The following is a 23,735-nucleotide window of genomic DNA, read 5'->3' on the forward strand; positions in this document are numbered from 1 at the left end:
GAAGGCTCTTATGAACTTCTGGAAGTTTTTTTTTTTTTTTTTTCCCCATAGCCTTCTCATTATTGCTGCTCTTTTTATCTACAGTTATCACAGCTTAGAACTCAAATGAGTCACTAAGGAAGACTCCCTACATTCGTCAGCTTGGCCTGCTATAACAAAATACCACAGACTGGGTGGTTTAAAAAACAGAAATTTATTTTCTCACAGTTCTGTAGGCTGGAAGTCTGAGATCAGGGTGGCAACATGGTTGGATTCCTGTGAGAGCTCTATTCTGGCTTGCAGATGACTACCTTCTTGCTGTGTTCTCACATGGCAGAGAGAGAGAACAAGCTCTCTGGTATCTCTTCTTACGAGGGCGCTAATCCCATCATGAGGGCTCCATTTTCATGACCCCATCTAATCCTGATTACCTCCCAAAGGCCTCATCTCCAAATATAATCACATTAGGGGTTAGTGCTTCAACATATAAATTTTGGAGGCACGTTGACATTCAGTCCATAACATTCTCCTCGCTCAAATTGTCAGTATACAAGATTTCCAGATATGCAGCTAAAATAGGAAAGGACTGGCCGGCGATGCATAAAAACATGATAGTTATCACTGGATGGTAGAAATAGGGGAGATTTTTCTCCATTTACTGTGAATTTAAAGTATATTATTATACTTTTATAACTGAAAAAAATACAATAAATATTATTTTTAAAGTAAAATGAAATACTACAGAATGTAACATTCCATAATAGTCTTGCAAATTTCAGAATTGTTTTCTTTCATCTTCCTGGGGGTTTTCCTGAGAATTAATAAAAGTGTCTTCAGCACTTAGAGCACCCAGGTATGGACACACAGTGGAGCTCGATAAGCAGCTGTTGCTGCTTCTCACTTTTTCTCTTTTAACAGTGATGGCGATGTCAATGATAATAATAATGATTATCATGTTGCCACAGGAAACATGCCATTGGGCATATAATATAGGAAAATAAAATAGAAAATAGCCACAAAATCAGGACAGACATATTTGTTGAAAAGCTTTTTCTATGAGTTGTTATAAATAGAATGCCCCATTCATTGTCTTTACTTCTGGAACTCTTAGTCTTTTAGATTCTAAAAAATGAATTGGTAAAAAAAAAAATGCATTGGTGGCTCATTTTTTATTAAATTTCAATTACAAATGTAATATAAGCTCCTTGAATCTGCGCAATAAAATGTCAGGTAGATGGTGACAGTCAGGAAACTTGAAGTCAAACTTTCAGTGTGTTTCATTCCAAGGACTGATTTGAGTCTAATACCTGAGGTTTGAAGAAATGTTTTTTTCCTCTATAAGAGTTCTCTCTTCTCTACTTTCTAATGCATCATTTCTTATTACGCTCTATCTTGTGTTTGGAGTCTGTCATTTCCTTTTTAAAAAAAATTCTCTATGGTTTTTCCTCAATTAATCCCACATTTCAGTGTAATATTTCTAGTTTTTTAACTCTGTAAATCAATGGGTTAGAAATGCCCTTCAAGGTAGTAATGCTTTTTGTCACGCAGTCAGCTGACTGCTTGCCAAATAAATCATGATGTGATATATTATTTCCAGTTGCTATAAATTTTCAATATTTAGTGTATCAGTCATACTAAGTCTGATTCAGTTATTTAATTTCACTTATGTCTGTATTTTAGATGAGAATCCTTTCCCCCATTAGTAGATTTTAATTTCCTTCTCTTTCACAGTCAAATTCCAAGCATGCCTTATAAAACCAGCCACAGAATACACACATGAACAAACCATTTTTGTATTTGCAAGTAGACTCAAAAATATACACTGGTAAACTATATCTGAAATTACAAATTCATCTATTTAAATGACGTTTTTGTTTTCTAACACTTTAGATCACTTTTATCACTATTGCTTTGGTAATTTGATTCCCAGATATGAGACAAACATATCTAGGTAACTCTCTGTATTGTATTGACATATGCTGTTTATTAGGAGCTTAAAAAAATCTCACAAGTGATCTTCAGAAGTGAAAAAAATAAATTGTTCTGAATTCAGGGCTATGTCTACACCATGATTAATGTATTACTACTGAAACTGCTTTCTGAAATTCTGTTTTGATAATATTAAAAAAACAATTTTCTTTCTCTTTTCTTTTTTTTTTTTTTTTTTTTTTACCAACAGGACACAAAAATCGCTTCATTGGAGCGAAACATAAGGGATCTTGAGGATGAGATCCAGATGTTAAAAGCCAATGGTGTGCTGAACACTGAGGACCGCGAAGAAGAGATAAAACAAATAGAGGTTTACAAAAGTCACTCCAAGTTCATGAAAACCAAGGTATGGTCCACAATTATAAACTTTTATATTCTTAGTGTGACTGGAAAGTTATGGTTTAAATACATGCTTTCCCCAAATGCCCACATAATCTGCTTTATGTGATATATGAAATATATGGACAATAAAGAAGAATGAAGAAGATTTTTAGTTCAGAAGCATGGATTCCAGAAAGAAACCAGGGAAAGCTTTTGGTAGAATTTCTACTTACTGAGGGGTTCAGGATTTCCTAATGAGTTGTTTGGTGTCCCTCTTTCATGGAAATTAACATTTATTTTTAATAGTCCTCTCTCTTCCAAATTTTTTGAGTTTTCATAAGTTTGCTATTTTTAAAAATTTCAATCATTGACCAATTTTTGGCCCATCCCTGGAAGGTGATTGTCTTCAAAGTTGTTGATCTTGGAAGCCAGTTTAACTGATTTCAATGGTATGAAGACATTTTGGTTTTAATGTAGTATTTAAGACAGAACTGATTTTGAGTCCCAGTGCTGAAATTATTCAACCTCTGTAATCCTCAGTTTCTTCATCCATGAAATATGGATAAGAAAAAGAAAATACCTTCATTGTTGGGTTGCTTTGACAATTCCAGGAGATTATGCATTTAAAGCACTTAGTCCCTTGAGTGATCTCTAAAACGCATTCAATAAATGTCAGGCATTGTTGTTGAGAGTGTTGTTATTATTACTGTTATCTGTTGGTGTGGAATATTTATGAAATATTGTTAGAGTAATCTGTTCCATTATTTTATATCAGTATTGCCAGTTTTAAAGAATTTGGCTTGTATTTTTCAAAATGAAACCTTAGATTGCAAATGGACCAATCATCTGAAAATCTATTATTTTTATATATGCATAATTATTAAATTTGCGAACAGCCTAATAGGCCTTTTGAGACTTTGAGATGCTTTTATTTATTCCTCTATTTAAGCTATTTTCTTTCTGAAGACAATAATCACACCAGTTAAAATTTTTTTTTTCTTATTTTTTTTCTACCACTTGCTCTTAAATACCCCTGTTCTTGTTCTAGGTTTTACTACTGTTTGTTGCTTTATAAAATACTACAGAGTTAAGAGTGATGCAGACTTCTGTGAGAAAGCAGTGGGAGTTGAGAGGAAAAATGCTTAAATGATGGTTACGATTTTTATCAGTTGTGAAATACATGCATAGTCATTGCAGAGAGTTTTCAAAATTATAGAGCGGAAATAATATCTAGCGTCTGCTTCACTGTGTGTGTTTGTATGTGTGTGTGTGTGTGTTTCTCTAGGAAAAAAACAAAAACAAAAGACTATGCTTACTTCTGCCAGCTTCCATCTGTAAGTTGAAGTTGAGATTGTGACTAAAAATTTATATCAAGGAGCAGAGATAAGAAGAATGTCCAGTGTATTTGAATATAACCCCTTCCTTTCAGGGATGGCCACAAAATGGAGAACAGGTTTCCCTGCTCAGTCCTCCCTTTTGGTTTCTTTATTGCAGTCCTTCCCTCACAGAGAGTTGAGCTGATGTGCAGCAAGCACAGTAGTAAGGTGGCCTGCAGACAATGACCAGATCACTCTAGGAATGAAGACCAGATGCACAGATATGAGTGAACGCATGAAGTTTGGGGGAAATTATTGTTTTGGCTGAAACTTTTCCTCCCCACCCTGTCCTGTCATTCAGCCGTGGGAGATAGTTCAAGCCACTTCTACAACTGAAAAGGCAATGAAATTTGTTAACTCTGCCCCTCACCATAGATTGTGCCCAGGTGAATAAAACATGTATATGGTCTTCAGCAAGCAAGTCATGACCTTTATTAGCCCATAGTCTTCTCAATCCTTGAGCTAGTTTTAACGTTTAATGGTTAGTTACTTTCAAGGGTTCCCAAAGTGGTTAGGTCAGAAGGATGTTTGAGGAGAGAAATAGAGTTAGGTGAAAAGAGTGCAAGCTGAAGACTAACGCAGACTCTGGCAAATCTCTAGCCTGCCCTTTAGCCCCATGGCCTTGAGGAGTGACTTAAGTCACTCAGCCACATTTTCCTCTTCTGTAAAGTGGGGGCAACAATGTAAATCTTAGAGGGTGACTCAAAGTGTTAAATGAAATAATGTAGTTAAAGCACCTGGCTCAAAAAAGTAGCTAATAACAATATCCATTATTATTGAAGCCATATAACCAAATATAATAATAATTATTATAATAATAGTAATATAAATGTTATATTTAACTTGACTAACAGGGAAAAAATGGATTTCTAAGAAATACAAATAAAAATGATTTCTTATAATATCATGCAGATATCCCTTATAGACTGATAAGAACATTACCTAAAAAGTACTAGTAAGAGTTAGTTTTTTTTTTTTTTTTTTTAATATGAATGGCTGGATTTTATTTATTTATTTATTTATTTATTTATTTATTTATTTATTTATTTATTTTGGCTGTGTTGGGTCTTCGTTTCTATGCGAGGGCTTTCTCTAGTTGTGGCAAGCGGGGGCCACTCTTCATCGCGGTGCGCGGGCCTCTCACTGTCTCGGCCTCTCTTGTTGCGGGGCACAGGCTCCAGACGCGCAGGCTCAGTAGTTGTGGCTCACGGGCCTAGCTGCTCCGCGGCATGTGGGATCCTCCCAGACCAGGGCTCGAACCCGTGTCCCCTGCATTGGCAGGCAGATTCTCAACCACTGCGCCACCAGGGAAGCCCAAGAGTTAGTTTTTAATATTTTCTCCATTGAAAGAATGTTTTTATTGGATTGAGCTGTAACATTTATTGCTTATACCTCGTATCATTACTTCAGTTGCTTTTTTTTCTTACCTTTCCTACTTTTGAGAGGGTAGTGTGATTCCTTATTTAAGCCTGGGTATGGTTGAGCAAGTCTATTAAGACGTAGTTATTGCTAAGCATTTAGTCCTGAGTGCTTGTGTTTTGTGCTTTGTGAGATCCCTTAGGCTGTGTGAACTGATTCTAGTCGGGTAAATAATTTATCATGGAACTTGTTAAATTTTAGAGGCATAGACTGATATCCTCTAAAATTGGATTGCTCTCATAGTTCATGGTCCATTTTAGCCTATTTGGATAACTTTTCTACAAAGCTTATAGGAATATGTTGCTTGTCAACATCATCACACATATCCGAGGAGTTAATTTTTACAATAGTTGGTTACACACATTGACAAGAACACTGTTTAGTGTCACCATTGGAGTCTCTTGAATTCTTTTGTTTGTTCAGAGTTATATGGATAAAGCTTTCAATATTGGATTTTTAGCTCTGTGGTCCCCAAAGGGGCACTAAAAGTGGTGCACGTTTAAAGTATTTCCTATTTCCCAATACTGACCACTTAGTTGGGAAGGTAAGAAATGTACTCAAAATACTACCCTGAAGATTTGATGGGAGGAGAGTCCATTTCTGGCTGGAGTAATGCAAGTTGTGTAAGTTTAGTGTTAGCGTTTTTTTTGTCTAAATAATCAGATTGGTAAGACTACATTGACAGGTCTGGTGAAGAATGCAAACTCAAATCAATGTCTGAGCAAACCTAGAAGGATAAGTGAAAATACCATTCCACCCCCAACTCCACACAGATAAGGAAGTAGGAAGAACTTAAGTCTATATGAAATGATAGGCTTTTCCAAAAGAGAAAAGAAATACTAGATTTAAATTGCAAAAATTTAGAGGCTCTAAAACATACATGGGAAATGGAAATGTAGTTGTTAAACTCATTGGGTTTACTGAAGCAGTGATAGAAATGGAAATCATAAGGTGACTTCGGATCCTGTCTGGCAGAAAATGCTAGGTTTGAGGCAGGGACAGTTGACTTTAGAAACTGTTGTTTTAATAGTTCATAAAGACTCGAAGGGTCATGGTAGACGAACGTTTCAGAAATTCTTATGAAATGCTGCACAAGAAGGGCAGTGGAACTCTTTGGAAACCAAACCTGAATTTGCAGCTAAATATTGTTACTTCTTCTTGCTGCTTGTAGTGAATACATAGAAAGCTTTTGAGTGCCCCAGAGAACTTTTCTTTCACCAGGTCCTTTGGAGAGGCACCTTCAGGCTGATCACTGTTTATAAAGGTGCCAGGCTTGGAGGTGCTCTTTAATCTGAGCATTTCTTTAATAGAGGTCTAAATGTTTTCTATCATGATTACTTGGAAGCTTATTATTTTTTTAAATTGAAAAAAGGTTTAAAAATTCAACCTAATCATAAAAAATAGCTCCTATAATATCTATGTTCTCATTTGCTTATATTTTTGAAGTTTTAGCTGAAAATTATTTTTATGACCCATTGGTGATAAAATTGACTCAGCATTTGATTCCTCTTCATTAACAGGGCATGATCTCAATCAATCTCAATCTCAATATGCAACTATTTGCTCCAAATAGATAATAAAGGCAGCTAATAATAATAATTCTTATGTACAGACTCATTTTCAGAAATAGAAATAAGTTGAAATAGATAATTTTAAATGTTTCAATGAAAATTTGACATGGAAACAATGTTGTGGTATGAAAAGGGAGTGCTGCTTGCATTAATTATTAAAATGAATAAAGAATGTAGCTGGAGGGAAAGAAAGTATTTTAAGTAGCCATGTGAAATGGCATGCGCCTCCAGTTTGATGCTGAGCAGATGGCTGGGACTGGTAGGTCCTCTTGAAAGCTTTGTGATTAAATTAAGTAGCAGTGAAGACCTAAATTGCTTTTATAAATATGACATCATAGAATAAACATGACATAACATTTTTGGAATAGTGGAAGGTGAATTGCAAAAAATGTAAAAGCAGAGTTTGGAATCTCAGCTTGTGCAAAGGCAGGGATACCAGACATAGTCAGCCAGGATTGAAATCCGTGCATCTTGCAAGCTCTTTGGCACATGCACGTTGTCCCTGAGCACTGAGACTCTGGGAGACCTTCCTAGCTGTGCAACTCTCCCCTGTTCGAAACTCCAGTTTCTACCCCCTACTCCCAAGGCATAGAGGAATCAGACTGTGAGGGCAAAATCTAAGAGGCAGTGGAAAGCATGAGTTACCTTCAGGAGCACTGTTAAGACTTTAAGAATGGAATGTACCATATAAATAATTGTTTTTCTAGTAGGGAAGGAGTGATGGCATCCCCTGTTCTATACAAGGCTTTGTTCCTAGTGTCACACATTTTTCATCTACTGATCCCAGTACTTCTACATTAGCCACTCCCTCTGTTTTCAGAGTTTGCCAAAGATGCCACTCTGCTGTCTTAGATCTCCCCCTTTATTCTGAATATGTAACACATTTTCTTATTAACCTCTGATGGATTACAAACCTCACAACCCAAACTGCATGATAATAAGCATATCACTTTCTAGACATGAGGGCCATATCTGCAGTGAAAAAGAAGCTGTTTTCTTTGGCAAAGTAGTTTTTTCAGGGTGTAAGTTGTGTCACAGGCATAAGTGGTGGAGGAATTTTCAGACGAGATGAAGTGTGCCTGATGTCCACATGGACTTCATATAAACCATGTGATGTAATTCCGATAGGCTTTTCTTCTTGCCATCACGGAGACAGACCTTCCCCAGCCTCAGTTCTCATGTGTGTTAGATTGCGTCACTTTCCATTTTTATTGAGTTTATGGTTATAAAAGAAGCCAAAGGCATATTTTTATGGAAGAATATTTTTTACCCTGTAACTATGTTCCCCTTAGAAAAGCCTTTTTCTGTTATTGTCTGCATAAAATATTTATTTAAAATTTACCTCATGGCAGTGATAGCCTGAAAGCTATTTAAAGCAACTGCCTATTCAATATTTATAGACTGAGATAATTTTATCATTATATCAATCTATTTTTATTGAATGAAGTAGGTGTATCTAGACCCTGCCATGTCGTCCTTCCTATTAAATACCATTCCATTGATGTTAATTTCATTCAAATTCCTCTCTCAGTACCCTACTCCCACATGAAGTTTCTACTCTGATAATTTGTAGAAGTTAGCACAAAACAGGTTTGTTTGTTTGTTTGTTTTTACTATAAACATCATCTTTGTTAAGGCATGTAGAGTTGAAAGTTTTTTTAGCTTTATTTTCAGATAAATCAGTTTCATATGTGGAATCAACTATATACGGTGCTGTCAACTACAACTGCATATGATCCGGGGCTCTACCCCCTGAGAAGAGTGCTGACCACAACGGATTTCATTTATATTATAATTTTCTGTAATCCTAATCCTGATTTTCCCTCATTTTATTTATATTCTGTTCTTGTGTGAGAGAGATAAAGAGAGGGGTGAGGAGAGGACTTATTTTGTTCTGGCTAAAAATCATAGATTCATGATTTGTTAAATTATAAAGAAATAATGTATTTCATGGATTGCACAGACCTGAGCAGTGCCACCACCTGGTCACACATACCCAAAGCATGTTGATAATCTATCACAATTCTTTTTCAGTGAACCTTTTAGCATACTCAGAATCCTTCTCAAGACTGACTTCTGGCCAGCCATTACCAAACCTGTAGATTTGGCAAGCAAGATGAAACCTATTTGTCCCCCGATCTAGTCTGATTTCTCCCTGCAAATGGGATTCCATATCAATCTTTCTAGTAAATGCTGTACCCTGAAAACTTCTGAAGATGAGAGGTCTCAGTTCTTTTTAAGCATGCCACTCTGTTCATGCTCAGTAGTTATTGTCAGTAGCTTGCTTCTTATTTAGCTAGTTTTAGTTGTTGAAAACAAAAATGCTGGATCAAATAGAGTTTAAAAACATACAATTTAAAATGTACTTATGAACTTTCAAGTTAGAAAGAATCTGAAGGGCCAAAATTAAGCCAAGGCAGGAGGCTGGAGTGATAAGTAGAGCACTGATTCTGTCTCCTTGTTGGCATTTGCTAGACAGGTGAACTTGAACTTTAGTTTTCACAGTCACAGGGACACTAAAGGAAAGTGACAGAAGCCTGAGTCTGCTCAAGATGGGGAGTCAAATAGGAATCCAACTACCACATAAAGCTAGGATCCCAGACAGCTACACTCTTAGTGCAGGGATAAAGTAAAAATAAACTCCCCACTCTATTCTCCTCCCACCTAGACTAAGGGGTTCCAGGGAAAATTATTTATTTATCTATTTTAAAACTTTGAGCCAAGAGAAAGGTGAAAAAACTAGCTTTGAGAATCCATAACCACAGCTGGCTCTTACACAGATGTGCAGTGTGAGGTGATCCAAAAACTTTTAAGTATCGAATTTAGTTTAAAGGGGCCTTTGCTTGGTTGTGCCCCAGGTATTGGCAGAGACAAACGCGCTCAAGGACCACATATTCACCTTAGACCTCAGTGGTTTTCTCCAGATAAAGTTCCAAAACATATGAGTAAAAAATTTTTAAAAATTACAAAACCTGCAAGAAAGCAAGCCACCATAAGTGAAAGCCAGTAGAAAGAATAAACAGCAGAACCAGAGAGCAAGGAGTTCAGAAATTGAAATTTTAAGGCAAACACTGTGAAATAAATATGTTTAATATGTTTAAAATATAAAAGGAGTTGAAAATATGAATAAAGGGCAAGACCAAGCAAATTTAAAAAGAACCAAATAAAATGTCTAGAAATGGGAAAATATAAAAATGGAAATTTAAAAGTTTCATAAATAGGTTTAACTGTGGAGTGGTCATAGCAGAAGAGAAATTTAATAAACTAGAAAACAGGGCAGAAGAAATTAAAAGATAAAAAGATGAAATACATGGAAGATAAGATACATAGAAGATAGAATAAGAAGCTGTAGCACAAGTCTAATCTGAATTCTCCAGAGAAAGAGAGATGGAGTGTAGGGACAGTCACTATTCAGAAGCCATATTTGAAGAGATGAAAGCTGAGAATTTTCCAAAACTGATGACAGGTATCAGTCCACAAATTCAGGAATCTCAAAATACCCCAAATAGGATATAAATAAAATGAAATCTATTTGCATAAAAATAAAGCCATAAAATCTTAGAGGCAAAGAAAAAGTCTTAAAAAGCAGAACATTTGTCCAAAGGAGGTATATGAATGGCTAATAAGTGTATGAAAAGATGTTTGATAGCATCTTAATCATTAGAGAAATCAAAACCATAACGAGATACCACTTCATGCTCACTGGAATGGTGATAAGTAAAAAGACAGATAATAACAAGTGTTGGTGAGAGTATGAAGAAATTCGAACCCTTGTGTTTCTAGTGGGGATACAAAATGGTATAGTCACTTTGGAAATCAGTTCAGAAATTCTTCAAAAAGCTAAGCATATAGTTACCATGTGGCCTAGCAATTCCACACCTATGTTTATACCCAAGAGAAATAAAAACATATGCCTCCACAGACTTGCACATGAATGTTCTTACCAGCATTATTCATAGTAGCCAAAACATGGAAACAACCTAAGTGTCCACCATGTGATGAATGGATAGAAACAATATGGCATCTTCATACAGTGAAATATATTCAGCCATAAAAAACAATGAAGTACTGATACTTGGTACAACATGGATGAACCTTGAAATGTGCTATGTGAAAAAAGCCAGTCACAAAGTACATATATTGTGAGAGTCCATTTATATGAAATTCCCAGAAAGGGCCAATCCATAGAGACAAAGTAGATTATTGGTTGCCTAGGACTTGGGCATAGGGGGTGAGGAAAGGAGAGTGACTTCTAATAGTTACAAAGTTTCATATTGAGATGATGAAAAGGTTCTAAAATTTGCTTATGATGGCTGCACAATTTTGTAAATATACTAAAAACAATCACCTGTATGCTTTAAGCAGGTGAATTGTGTGGCATATAAATTATATTTCAATAAAGCTGTTAAAAAAGGCAACTAGTGGAAAAAAGCCCCATTACCTTTAAAGAAATGAATTTGGAGTGAGAGCTTGACTTCTTAATAGCTTCTGTTAGGCAGAAGGGGGAATAATATGCTCAATGTGCTGAGAGAACATCTCTCTTAACCTAGAAAATTACTTTTAATAGTCAGCAACAATATTCATAAAAAAAGAGTAAAGTTGAGATATTTTTAGACCAAAATTGAGTTTGCCACCAAAGGAAATTTTAACTGATGCATTTCAGGCACAAGGAGATTCCTAAAGGAATATCTGAGATGAAAGAATGAATAATGAACAAAGATAGTGACAAATGTGGGGGTAAATCTAAACAAACATGGACTGTAAAAAAAAAAAATGATGAGTGAAAAAACAGGAAAGAGCTAAAATATATGATGACAATAATGTGAATGTCAAGATGATGGTGACTGGACTTAAAGTGTCTCAAGATCCTTATATTATTCAGAAAGAAGATCAGCGTAGATTGACTTTAGACTTAGATAAATGTAAGCCTGCTGTGATTTCTAGGGTAATACCCTAACAGTTAGAAATAAATAAAACAAACACATTAAATAAGTATAAAAATATAACTTTTAAAAGAGTAGAGGCAAAAAAATAGAATGAGAAAAAAAGTCATTCAAAACAAAGCAAGAAAGAAAAGAGAAGAAATAGAAATGGTAGCATATATAGAAAACACAAAGATGGTTGAAATAAATTCACATGTATCCACAATGATAATGAATGCTCCACTAATTTTATAAGATAGGATAAAAGAATCTGGGTATATGCTATTTACAAGAAACTTCTCCAATATAAGATTAAAGATACACCGAAAATGAAAAAAAAACGCACTAACCAAATACCAATCATAAGAAAGCTGTTGTAGACTTTGAGGCAAAGAAACCATTTGAGAGCTGAAAAATTTGCAGAGCTACAAGGAGGAATTGATTATTTCACCATTACAGTGGATGGTTTTAACCCACTCTCAAGTAGTCAACAGATGAAACACATTAAAAGATCAAAATACAGAAGACTTAAACTACCCAATTAAAAGTGTTATCCAATGTCATGCACATAATACAGAATATCGCACCCAACAATTGTTGGATCCATATTCTTTTCAAGCACACAGTAAACAGAGTACATTTATGATAACTGAGCACATACTGTGCATTAAGCAAGATACACCAAATTTCAAATTATTAGTATAGAACAGACCATGTTCTCTGTTCACAAAGCAAGTAAGAAATAAAAACCACAGAGGTAACTAGGAAACATCTATATATTTGGAGATTAAGAAACATACTTCTAAATTATTCATGGGTCAAGAAATAAATCATAATGGAGATTGGAAAATATTTAAGACTGAACAATACTGTCAATATTACATATCAAACTAGGGAGAGTGAGCTAAAATGATACTGACAGGAAAATTTATGTTCTGAAGGCTTATACATGGAAAGAAAAAAGTATGAAAATTAGTGAGATTAGATTCCAACTTAAAGTTAGGAAGAGAAAATAGAATAAATCCAAGGAAAGTAGTAAGAAGAAAATAATTTAAAAAGGAGAGCAAAAATTAATGAAATAGAAAATAAAAATGTTGGATGATCAACAGAACCAAAATTGGCTCTTTGAAGAGGTTATTTAATGGGACATGCTTCTGCTGAGATTCATCAAGAAAAAGAGAGTGAAAAGACTATTAGGAATGAAAAAAAAGATAATCATAGATGCCATAGATATCAAAAGATAAATGGGTTTTATGAAAACTTCCTGCCAATAAAGGTGAAAATTTAGATGAAGTGAAAAAATTTTAAATGAAAAACAACTTCTCAAAATTGATTCTCATAATTAGAAATATGAATATTCCCATAATCATTAAAGATGGATGAAGTAAGTAATGGTCTTTGGAGAAAGAAAATACCAGCTCTGGATAGTTTTTCTGGTGGTTTCTAATGAACATTAATGGGAAAAAATTTGCAATTTTACATAAACCATTTCAGAACACATTAAAAGAAGGAACACTCCCTACTTTATTTGGAAGGCTAAATTGATACTAAAACCTGACAAGGGAAAGCTACAAGATAGGAAAATTACAAATCAATCTTACCCATAAACATAGAAAAGATTCTGATAAAATATTCGCAAGGTGAATCCAGTAACATATAAAAAATATACTACATCATGATGAAGTGAAATTGTTCATAGTAATGCAAAGGGAGAGTAATATTTTTAAACTCCATTAATATAATTTATTATAACATATTAAAGGTGAAAAATGTGATAAATCATGAGATGCAGAAAAAATGTTTGATAATATTAAACATTCCTTAATGATTAAAAAAAAACAACTCTTGGCAAAGTTGTAATAAAAGGGAACTTTCTAAAACTTAAGAGTACCTATAAAAAGCTAAAGCAAACATCGAACTTAATGATGAAACATTGCAATTCTTCCCTTTAAGACCAAGAACAAGACAGAGGAGCCACAGTTTCCACCAGGCCTCTGTGTCTTTCTGAATGGCTTGACCATGGGCTGGTATGGGCTTCCTCGCAGCCTGGTGGTCGCAGGGTGGTTGGACTCCTGTCTTGGTGGTTGGCTTCCAGTGGGAGGAAGCTGAAGCTGCCAGTCCTCCTACAGGCCAGGGCTAGAACAGGCATATGACACATGCTGCATTTAGCTGGTTGGAGCAAGTCACAGCCCAGCCCAGGTTCAAGAGGATGGTGAACAGATTCCTCCTCTAGTTGTGAGGAGCGGCATGTGTGTACAAGTAGGAGGAAATTGGTGGCGGTCGTTTTTGGAGATCATCGACCACAACTCCTACGAGACTGGCAAAAATGTGAAAGGCCAGTGACATATGATATTGTCAAAGGCATGGAGTGATTGATACATTTACACACTGCTTGTGACCATGAAAATTAATATAACTGCTTTAGAAAACACTTTGGTGTTATCTGGTGAAATTGAAGATGTGCGTACTATGTGGTCCAGCAATTTAACTCCTAGGTGATTTTTACTTTGTGTACCAGATGATATTCAGAATAGCACTTTTTGTAATAGCAAAAAACCCTGGAAGCAAACCCAAATGTATATCAACAGCAGAATAGACAAATTTTAATGAAGTCTTACAATGGAATACTGTACTTCAATGAAAATGAACAAATTGCACATGCAATAACTTGATATAATCTCTAGGACGTAAGATTGAGTAGAAAAAAGCAAAGTGCTAAAAAAAATACACAGTGCAAATAAAGTTAAAAACCATGTAAAACTAAATAGTGTATTATTTACAGATGTAATAAATATATGGTGAGCCTAAAAGACAAGCAAGAAAAGGACAAACACAAAATTTAGGGTGGTAGCTATTTCCAAAGTGGGAGAGAAGGAGATAGAAATGGGTTGGGATATGGGTAATTCTAATGATCCTTTTGGTGAATTAAATGATAGATGTTTCTTGTATTATTTTTCTATGTTATATGTATTTTATGTTCGTGTCTTTTTTTTAATTTAATTTAATTAATTAATTTATTTATGGCTGTGTTGGGTCTTCATTTCTGTGCGAGGGCTTTCTCTAGTTGCGGCAAGTGGGGGCCACTCGTCATCGCGGTGCGCGGACCTCTCACTATCGCGGCCTCTCTTGTTGCGGAGCACAGGCTCCAGACGCGCAGGCTCAGCAATTGTGGCTCACGGGCCTAGTCGCTCCGCGGCATGTGGGATCTTCCCAGACCAGGGCTCGAACCCGTGTCCCCTGCATTGGCAGGCAGATTCTCAACCACTGCACCACCAGGGAAGCCCTGTTCGTGTCTTTTTAGTATTTAATGTAAGAAAAAAATCCCTCAATGCTTACTTTTTTTGGGGTGAGGATTCTCTTCTGTCAAATGATGCCCTTGAATGATCATTTCCATTGTGGAGTAGCAGAGAAGGTCCAGGTTCTGTCTTGGGTAATTACCTTTGTCAGCTCCCTGTTGACACTTCTGAGGACCATGGTCAGTAGACTTTGCAGTTTCTTGGATGAGTTGTAGGTTTGGCCAGGAAGTCTTCATTCCACTGTAAACCTTGGTTCTCAGTGGTGTGGAAGGTAGAAGGCAGGCTGCTGACCTTACCTTTCCTATTTTCTACTCTGAGTCACCTTTAAAGAGCCTCCCCAGACCCCTAAGACTGAGTGATTCTCAAGGCCATATTTTTAAACAAACTCATGGTCTGCCTTGTTGGATGAATGATCACTGGTTCTTGAAAATTAAGTCGTTCTCAAATGTAAAGAGTAGGAGCTGCGGCTCTAATTTTTTGTAATTTCATTTTTCACAGATTGATCAGCTGAAGCAGGAGCTTTCAAAGAAGGAGTCAGAACTTCTTGCCTTACAAACAAAGCTTGAAACTCTTAGCAATCAGAATTCAGATTGCAAGCAACACATTGAAGTGCTTAAAGAGTCGCTTACTGCCAAAGAACAGAGGGCTGCCATCCTTCAGACCGAGGTAAGGCACTGTTTCAGGATTCCGGGCAGCAGACATTGAGTTGATAGAAAATATCCTATCTGAACAGCTTTCTTTTCAAGATCCCTTATCTAAATCCTTGGGGCCAGATACATCTTGGATATCAGATATCTTGGGGATTTGGGAAAGGTCAGATCCATTGCATGTATCATAGATTGTATAACACTCCCAGTGGGGTTGCAGCAACATCGCATAAGCAAACATATGGATATTTCTGCAGAAAAAATTTTTCTTACACTAAAGTAGAGTAAATAAAGACTGTATAAGGAGCCTTCTGTTGGTTCGTGTTAGGTTGTGCCACCAAAGGAGCTTGCTTCACACTTGGATTTTTTTTTTTTTTTCATTTTTCAGAGTTTGTTCACAGTTGGGAACCATAGATAAATGATTGGATCTGAAACGGTTTCATTTTATCAAAAATCATAAAAGTGTCAGGATGTCGCCTACCTTACTTTACTGTGTATCTGTGTAGGGCCCCCTCCTGGCACCCTTGGGTTGCTCACATCCTAAGGAGTATCCTCAATTTTCAAGATTCTTTTACCCATTGAAGAAAGTTGATATTGTGTTAGTTTCTTAAATGAAATGTGGTTTGTTATTTCTTATTCATACTAAGAAAAAAACCCAAATACATGTTGCTATCCTATTTTCTTCTTCTCGTTGGATTATATCTCATTGCTAAGAAATGCAAAGCACAAGCTAGTTATTATGTAAATGAAACAGTTGCCAGAAAATAAATTATTAAATGGGGCCAATAGCAAAAAGAATGCTGTGAATCTCCCTGATTTTTGTGTTGAGGCAGTGTGTTACGTGGATTACTTTAGGAGAAGGCAGTCTAATTGAGTTGCATGTTCTCTCTTGTGTTCTTGGAGCCATGTCTTCGCATGTATGCATTTTTGGGTCTGTGGGTAGGTTTGGATTTTCTGTAGGAGTTAATGGGGCCATGCCAGTTAGTAGGTCTGTGCCCTCAGTCAAGGTGCAGGACAATGCCCAGAGGAGAAAGGAAACAGGTTCCAGGTTGGATAGGTCTTGGCATGGACCTGATAGGTCTATGCACTTGATTGGCCAATATAGGCAGTTAATTGATTGCTTCGAATCAAAACTGTCATTTTGGCTTCAATGATGTAGATATTTTACATTTAAGAGATATCATTTTCAGTTGTGTATAGTTCCATTGTGAATGTAGAAGCATGGATATTTTATTTTTTAAGGCATAAATGCAAACTATGCCATAAATTGGAGGTTGGCTTGTATTTCCTTTGAGGAGGCAGCAGTGAATAGTATCTAGAACTGTGCTAATACTGTCGCCACTAGGCACATGTGGCTATTCAAATTTAGATTAATTAAAATTCAGTTAAATTGAAAATGGAGCTTCTTAGTCACACTGGCCACATTTCATGTATTTAATAGTCACATGTGGCTAGAGACTAGTGTATGGGACAGCACAACTATAGACCATTTCTACCATGTAGGACTTGTCTAGAATACGGGTGGAAAGCTATGGCTTGTTGGGACAAATCCTGCCCTCTGCCTGCTTTTGTAAATAAAGTTTTATTAGACTTTTTAATATTTAAACTTATTTAACTTTAAACTTATTTAACTATAAATGAGTTTAACTTTAAACTTATTTAACGTTAAATAAGTTAACTTTAAAGTTAAACTTATTTAAGTTTATGGTTACACCCTTTCATCTATGTGTTGTCTTTGGCTGCTTTTGTGCTACCAAAGCAGGATTTAGTAGCAACAGAGACTGTAAGGCTGAAAAGCTGAAACTATTTACTCTCTGGCCCTTTACAGAAAAAGTTTGCCACCTGTGGCATTGTGATTTCCTGGGAAGAGGCTTGAGTGGGAATTGGAATGCCTGGCTTGTCCTTTCTCTAACAGGCTTACTCTGAACAGGGCCAAATTTGCTGACCTCCATTCTAGAGCACAAGTTTTTCTTCAAAGTGGTCATTCACACTGCAGCAGATTGTACTCACAGTTGTCTTAAGTTGGCAATCATACCAACATTACTAATAAAGTTGCTGTAATTGTGTTGCTGTGTATTGGGTAGAAGGAAATTTGAGAAGCAAGGCAGTCTGCTGAGGTATTGCCCAAACAGGTAGTCAGGCTTCTTGATAGTTTCTCTCCAGAAGGAAAGAATGAGAAAAGTCAGCTTGGAAAAGCTTACTACCTCTCACTTGTACTGATGAGTGCTGTATTCTGTGGCCTCTTTCCCTTTTCTTATTCTTTCCCCTGTTTTTTACCTCTCTCGAATTAGTGTAGTCCAAATTAGACCTGCACATATTTCATGAAAGAGACAGAGGTGAAATTATGTGGATAGCTTCCATCCCATGTTCAATAATTAAAATGACCCAATAAAGAGACAGCACTTTGAAGTAGAAAAAATTACTCTCCATGTGCAGAGAAAGTGAGATGATTCTCTGCTTTTCTGCTTTGAAGTTGGGATTGTGAGATTAATGATTTTATCAGCTGGAAATATCCAAGGAATTTTCTTTTGCCTTTTTTTCTTCTTTTAAAATCTTTGTAAATGGAAGTGAAGAGCGTTATCTAATGATATCCATCTCATGGAGGAAGCAATTTAGGTTGAAATTGGCTCTAATTGTTGGATCATAGGCAAGGGATTTTTGGCAGCAGGGTAAAATACATTGAAGTGATTTTCCTGCTTCTTGGAAAAACAGGGAAATAAGAGTCTCCCTACCTAATGTGGGTTAATGGGTGAGTATTCAGTAGGTAAGATATGTTATGTTTCATTGTGCCCTACAGTGAAAGAACTGAATTTACGTTCATGTGAAAGATACTGTTTTCATCCTTAGAAGAGGTTACATGTGATAGCTCCTTCCAATTAGATTCCTGAGTCATTGCTGAACGCTCTTGCTAAAACAGAAGAGAACTCTCTCTAGAATGGAAAGATCCCTACTGGTTTCTCTGGAAAATCTGTGCTGTCAACTATCTTTGGCAACTCTTTTAGAATATGGTAAAAATGACAGATGTCACTGACTCAACGGTTAATCTCTGCAAGGAAGGCTTTTGCCACCACAGAATTTGCGTTTGGGAGGTAGTAGGTTGAAGGCTGGGGTGAGGGGGGTGGCAAGTTGTCTGGGTTTGTGGCTATGTGGCTTGGCTCCTGGGTAGGTTTGTTTTAACTCGTACAGATGCCCAGATGCTCTTTGACATGTGTGCAATAAATCAATGGAATAATAATTACACACACACACACACACGCAGACACCACATAGCTCTTAACATAACATTTTACTTTTTAAAATAGCTTCAAAGGACCGTAAGGCCAAGTATCTTATTTTGCTACTTCCCTTGATGTTTCCCACGTACCAATTTACCCTTATCCGCCAACACATTAATTTCATGTGAGTAGAGATAATAATAAATAGACTTCAGCACCTTGACTTTTATGGATTTCAATGAATAATTAGCAACATATCCAGAAATCAGAAAGAAGAAAGGCCTAGCTATTATTTTATCATCTGAAGTAAAATATGATATGAGAAACACAGCATTTAGAAGCGGGAGATGTGTGGACATGCCTTAGCCTCCCCATTTAATCACTATGACGTGAACAAGACTTACATTTCTGAACCTCCATGTCTTGATCTGTAAAACAGCAGTCATTGTACCAGCCTGATGCATCTATATGAAAAGTGCTTTGATTCTACTAAAGGGTTTTAGCTATAAATTGCGTTGATTATTATCATTGTTGTGATTGTTATTACTATTGTATATCAGGATGTTTGGGGAATACTCTACCTCACTTCTCTTCTTATGGGTCTACCTTTGTGGGTCTCCTTTGAATCTTTGGTGTCTGCTTTTACTGAGCTCAGACTTTTATATTTCAACTGAGTCACTTTTTTATGTACTAGAACGATGCAGAGAAATGAAGATACTACAAAAGTGCCATCTATTTTGTTCTAGCTCCAAATTAAAAGATTTATTTCTGTTTTCTTGCGAGTACACTTTACCCCAGCCCAGCATGATTTCTGAACTGCCAGGCATGACATCTCTTTTTGTATTCTGGAAGATATGTTATGTGACAGTGGTATATGATGCTGCTTTTATACTCATTTCTGTTCCAAATCGGTTAGGGAAACATTCTACTTGTCTAAGAAAAAACACTTGACAACATGTTAATTAAAGAATGTAGGGGTTTTGTATTCATGAAGGCGAGAGGCAACACATGCAGGTTAGGTTAGTGGCAGCTCCATAGTAAGGGTCCAGAACATTTTTGGTTTTGTTTTTTAAATGTAATCAATATAAGAAAATCTCATGCGATCTATTGGCTCAGTTCCCAGAAAATTCACCTCGGCACATACATACTTATATTCATGTGCAATAACGTATATGCTCTCAGGTAGTTTACAGATACCCTGAAGCATTTCCAAGAGTTTCACATTAAAGATCCTTGCCCTCTAGATTTCATGCATTTTTCATTCAACATATATTTTTTAAATGACTACTATGTGCCAGATATGGTTCCTGCCTTCATCCAGTCAACATTATATTGGGTATGTGGATATATGATAGAGAACTGATCACAGTACCATAAACACTCAGTGAGTTCATTATCACTGGTTAGTAACAATTCCACACAAGGTCTTAATTGGACTTCATCTTTCTTTGGTTGTTTAAAGGCAGATAAGTAAAGGAAAGAAAGAAGATAGAACTAAATGTTTAGCTCTTTTGAGGACTAGAGTATGCAAGCTGTATGAAATATCTATTTAGGGACTTCCCTGGTGGTGCAGTAGTTAAGAATCTGCCTGCCAATGTAGGGGACACGGGTTTGAGCCCTGGTCCAGGAAGATCCCACATGCCGCGGAGCAACTAAGCCCAGGCACCACAACTACTGAGCCTGTGTGCCACAACTACTGAGGCCCATGCGCCTAGAGCCCGTGCTCCGCAACAAGAGAAGCCACCCCAGTGAGAAGCCCGTGCACCGCAACGAAGAGTAGCCCCCGCTCGCCACAACTAGAGAAAGCCTGCGCACAGCAGCGAAGACCCAACACAGCCGAAAATAAATTAAATTTTAAAAAAAGGTCTATTTGTACCTCTTATAATTTAAGGCTAATATTGCTAAGGTGATTACTCTGATAATGTTAAGATTTTATGTTTTGATTAAAACTGATCCTCTTTGAGCCTACATTCAAGCAACCTGGCTCTCCTTGAGAAAGGGAATGGTATTTATAGGCTTACAGATTATTTCAGGAGTTACTGCATCTAGTTAGAAATGCTTCAGTCAGCTATACTTTAGACAGACCCTTCCCTCAACTTGTCTAAACAAGCAAGGTATCATTTGATAATATTTTATTGAGCATCTATGATGTGCAAGGTGCTGGACAAGGTGGGACCCATAATCTCAGAAGCTGTTGGTCTTGGACTTATTAATTTAATTTTATTGCCCAAATGTCTACTGAGCACAAGACATGGCAGCTATATTGATTTCCAGGAACTGTGGCTAAGTGTTTTCCATGCAATACATTATTTTAAACTTGACTTACAACTTGTGAATTTGGTATTGTTGACCGTTTTTTTTTTTAAGACGAGGAAATAGAGGTTCAGAGAGGATGTGTATCTTGCTCAAGGTCACAGAACAGTGAGTAACAGGGCTTGGGTTCTCAAGTTCTAAACTCTTAACTAGAAATCTAGCACTTTTCATAAGAGTCCTACTGGCTGAGGGCTTTCTTTGTGTCAAGAAGCTGACATACATTATCTCATTTAATCTTCATGGCAAAGGTTATGGCAGGTTTTATAGTTCTTTCTTAACAGGGAGGTTCACTAGGGATTCAAGAATGGTCACTAGCTAGGTACAACCCTCTACTGGCTATGAAGAGGGATAAGAATGAATAAATCTGAGATGTAAATTCTTACAGTAACATTGTGGCTATAACAGTGGCACTGTGGCCATAGTAATGAAGGATGTCACCTAAACTTTAGGGAGGGTACCATTTTTCATGAAGACTAGAATTCTAGTATATTAAGAAGAATTTATTGTATAATATTTAGTTTTTATTTCTTTAAAGATGTTTGTGATATGTATATATATACATATTCAAACATGCATGCACCCTTTGTAGAAAAAAAGTAAAAGAATGGACAGCAGTATCTTACTGTGTTTTCTTTTTGTGTTAAACTCAGGTGATCTTTAAATGGCCTATGATACACATGCTGTACATTTGTAATGTAAAAATTAAATGCATTTTTAACAGAAGTGATGGTGATCACTTCTTCAGGGAGGTTGTGCAAGGTACTGGTGGAGGAGGAGGTGTTTTCTGAGCCTGTGGCAGCATTTTTTGTTCCTCTGAGTCATGGATGATTCAGTGTGATAACACAACTAGAAAGCAAAGTTGGGCTGTCAGTTTTCAAGATGAATCATAAAACCAAGCTTTTGACAATGAAAATGTTGTTACGTGGAGAAAAAGAACAAGTTTTATGAGTCCTTGTTTCTTGGTTTGTTTCTCATTGAGATGGGCCCTCTACCCCACTGCATGGTGAGGCCGGGATTCTTGGATATAAAAAGTCACCCTGACAAGGAGTCGGGAACGCTTTGTGGCCTACAGGGGCTGCGGGACCAGATGCATTCACATAGGGCTTTGCAAACTATTCAGATACTTAAGGAACTACTCTTTCTTCTGAACTCACACATGTTGAGCAAAGGAGTTTTTTAAATGACTGGAAATAATATTTGCCACAGTACATAATGTGGGATTTACAAGGAGTTTTCCTTTACTTTAAAACAATAATTTCAGTTTTCCTTTTTACCTCTTGCCTTGGTTGACTGGCAAGCAGTAAAGTCCTTTTTAATCACTTTATTCCAGCCTTCAAAGGGTAATATTTAAAGTGTCCTTTTTTTTTTTTTAATTTATTTTTGGCTGCATTGGGTTTTGTTGCTGCACGCGGGCTTTCTCTAGTTGCGGTGAGCGGGGGCTGTTCTTCATTATGGTGCATGGGCTTCTCATTGTGGTGGCTTCTCTTGTTGTAGAGCACAGGCTCTAGGTGCACGGGCTTCAGTAGCTGTGGCATATGGGCTCAGTAGTTGTGGCTCGTGGGCTCTAGAGCGCAGGCGCAGTAGTTGTAGCGCACGGGCTTAGTTGCTCCGCGGCACGTGGGATCCTCCCGGACCAGGGCTCGAACCCATGTCCCCTGCATTGGCAGGTGGATTCTCAACCACTGTGCCACCAGGGAAGCCCATGAAGTGTCCTTTTTGAGATAGACTTTTGTTTTATGCCCTTCATAATCACAGCATTTAAAAGTGAGGGGTTTTTTTTCAAAAAGTTAGTAGCATATGACAAAACCAACTTTTAAGACTGTCAAAATTCCCCAGTGCCAAATCAGGATGCATTGTATCACTTTTAAGACTTGCAAGGAATGTCTTTAAAATTAATAAATTAAGGGGGTTGGTGAAAAAATATACAAAACAAAATCCCGGTGTCACTTGTATTTTTCCATTCTAATCCCATCGTTGGCTTCACATTTTAAAATGTTTTTATTTAACCAGGAAAGGCATCATTGGAAATTTTTATTGATAACACTCTTAACTGCAAGAAAAAGACATAAACCTGCAAAGCTGTAACTATCATGGTGGCCACAATTGGGAGGTCTGCAAGACAGTTTATTACCAGTAGAAAAAAAAGTCTTGGGAAACACAGTCGTTATAGGGGTCACCACCTCTGCTACGTGCATTTTATTTTTTTCCCTTTTCATTTTGAGGGTATGTACGTTGGCAGTGCCAAACTACACACTTTCCCCTCTCCTAATGTCTGTGGGCTTTGTTTTGATTCTCTCTTTATTAATGATGTGAAAACTTTGGGGTCACATAAAAATGAGCCAGGGTCAGACTTTGTGGGCCCCAGAATGCTGAAAATGTCCTGGTATCTAGCTAGTGAAGGCATTGTTTAAAGGGGCCAGGCTTTACTTCCTAAGATTTTTGCAGATTTTAGATATCCGGGTGAACTTTGCAAGGCAGCTTCATACTCTTGCTTTCCTAAGGTAAAACATGAAAGACATGTGGTGGAGAAATTAAAATGTGTTATGGCTGTTGGCTGCAATTTTTTTTTTCTTTTTTTTTTTGGCCTATTAAGGGTGGTACAGGTAGCTATAGACATTATTTTATTCCATAGGGCCAGAGTCTAGTGCTTTTGTTGTTGTTATTGTTGTTCAGGCTTTCAGAAAATG

At 36.8% G+C, this 23,735-nt stretch overlaps 1 protein-coding gene across 4 annotated transcripts in view; it reads left to right on the top strand.

Moving 5' to 3' along the window:
* Positions 1–23,735, top strand: part of ERC2 (ELKS/RAB6-interacting/CAST family member 2) — a 974,163-nt gene that overhangs the window by 307,958 nt on the left and 642,470 nt on the right. For all 4 annotated transcript variants that reach the window (XM_057555674.1, XM_057555676.1, XM_057555675.1 and 1 more), the window contains exons 5-6: positions 2,159–2,314; positions 15,372–15,539. In XM_057555674.1, coding sequence (XP_057411657.1) covers positions 2,159–2,314; positions 15,372–15,539 — 324 coding nt within the window. The remainder of the gene's footprint in view (positions 1–2,158; positions 2,315–15,371; positions 15,540–23,735) is intronic.

This window comes from Balaenoptera acutorostrata, chromosome 10 (genome assembly GCF_949987535.1).
Source record: "Balaenoptera acutorostrata chromosome 10, mBalAcu1.1, whole genome shotgun sequence".
Lineage (NCBI taxonomy): Eukaryota > Metazoa > Chordata > Mammalia > Artiodactyla > Balaenopteridae > Balaenoptera > Balaenoptera acutorostrata.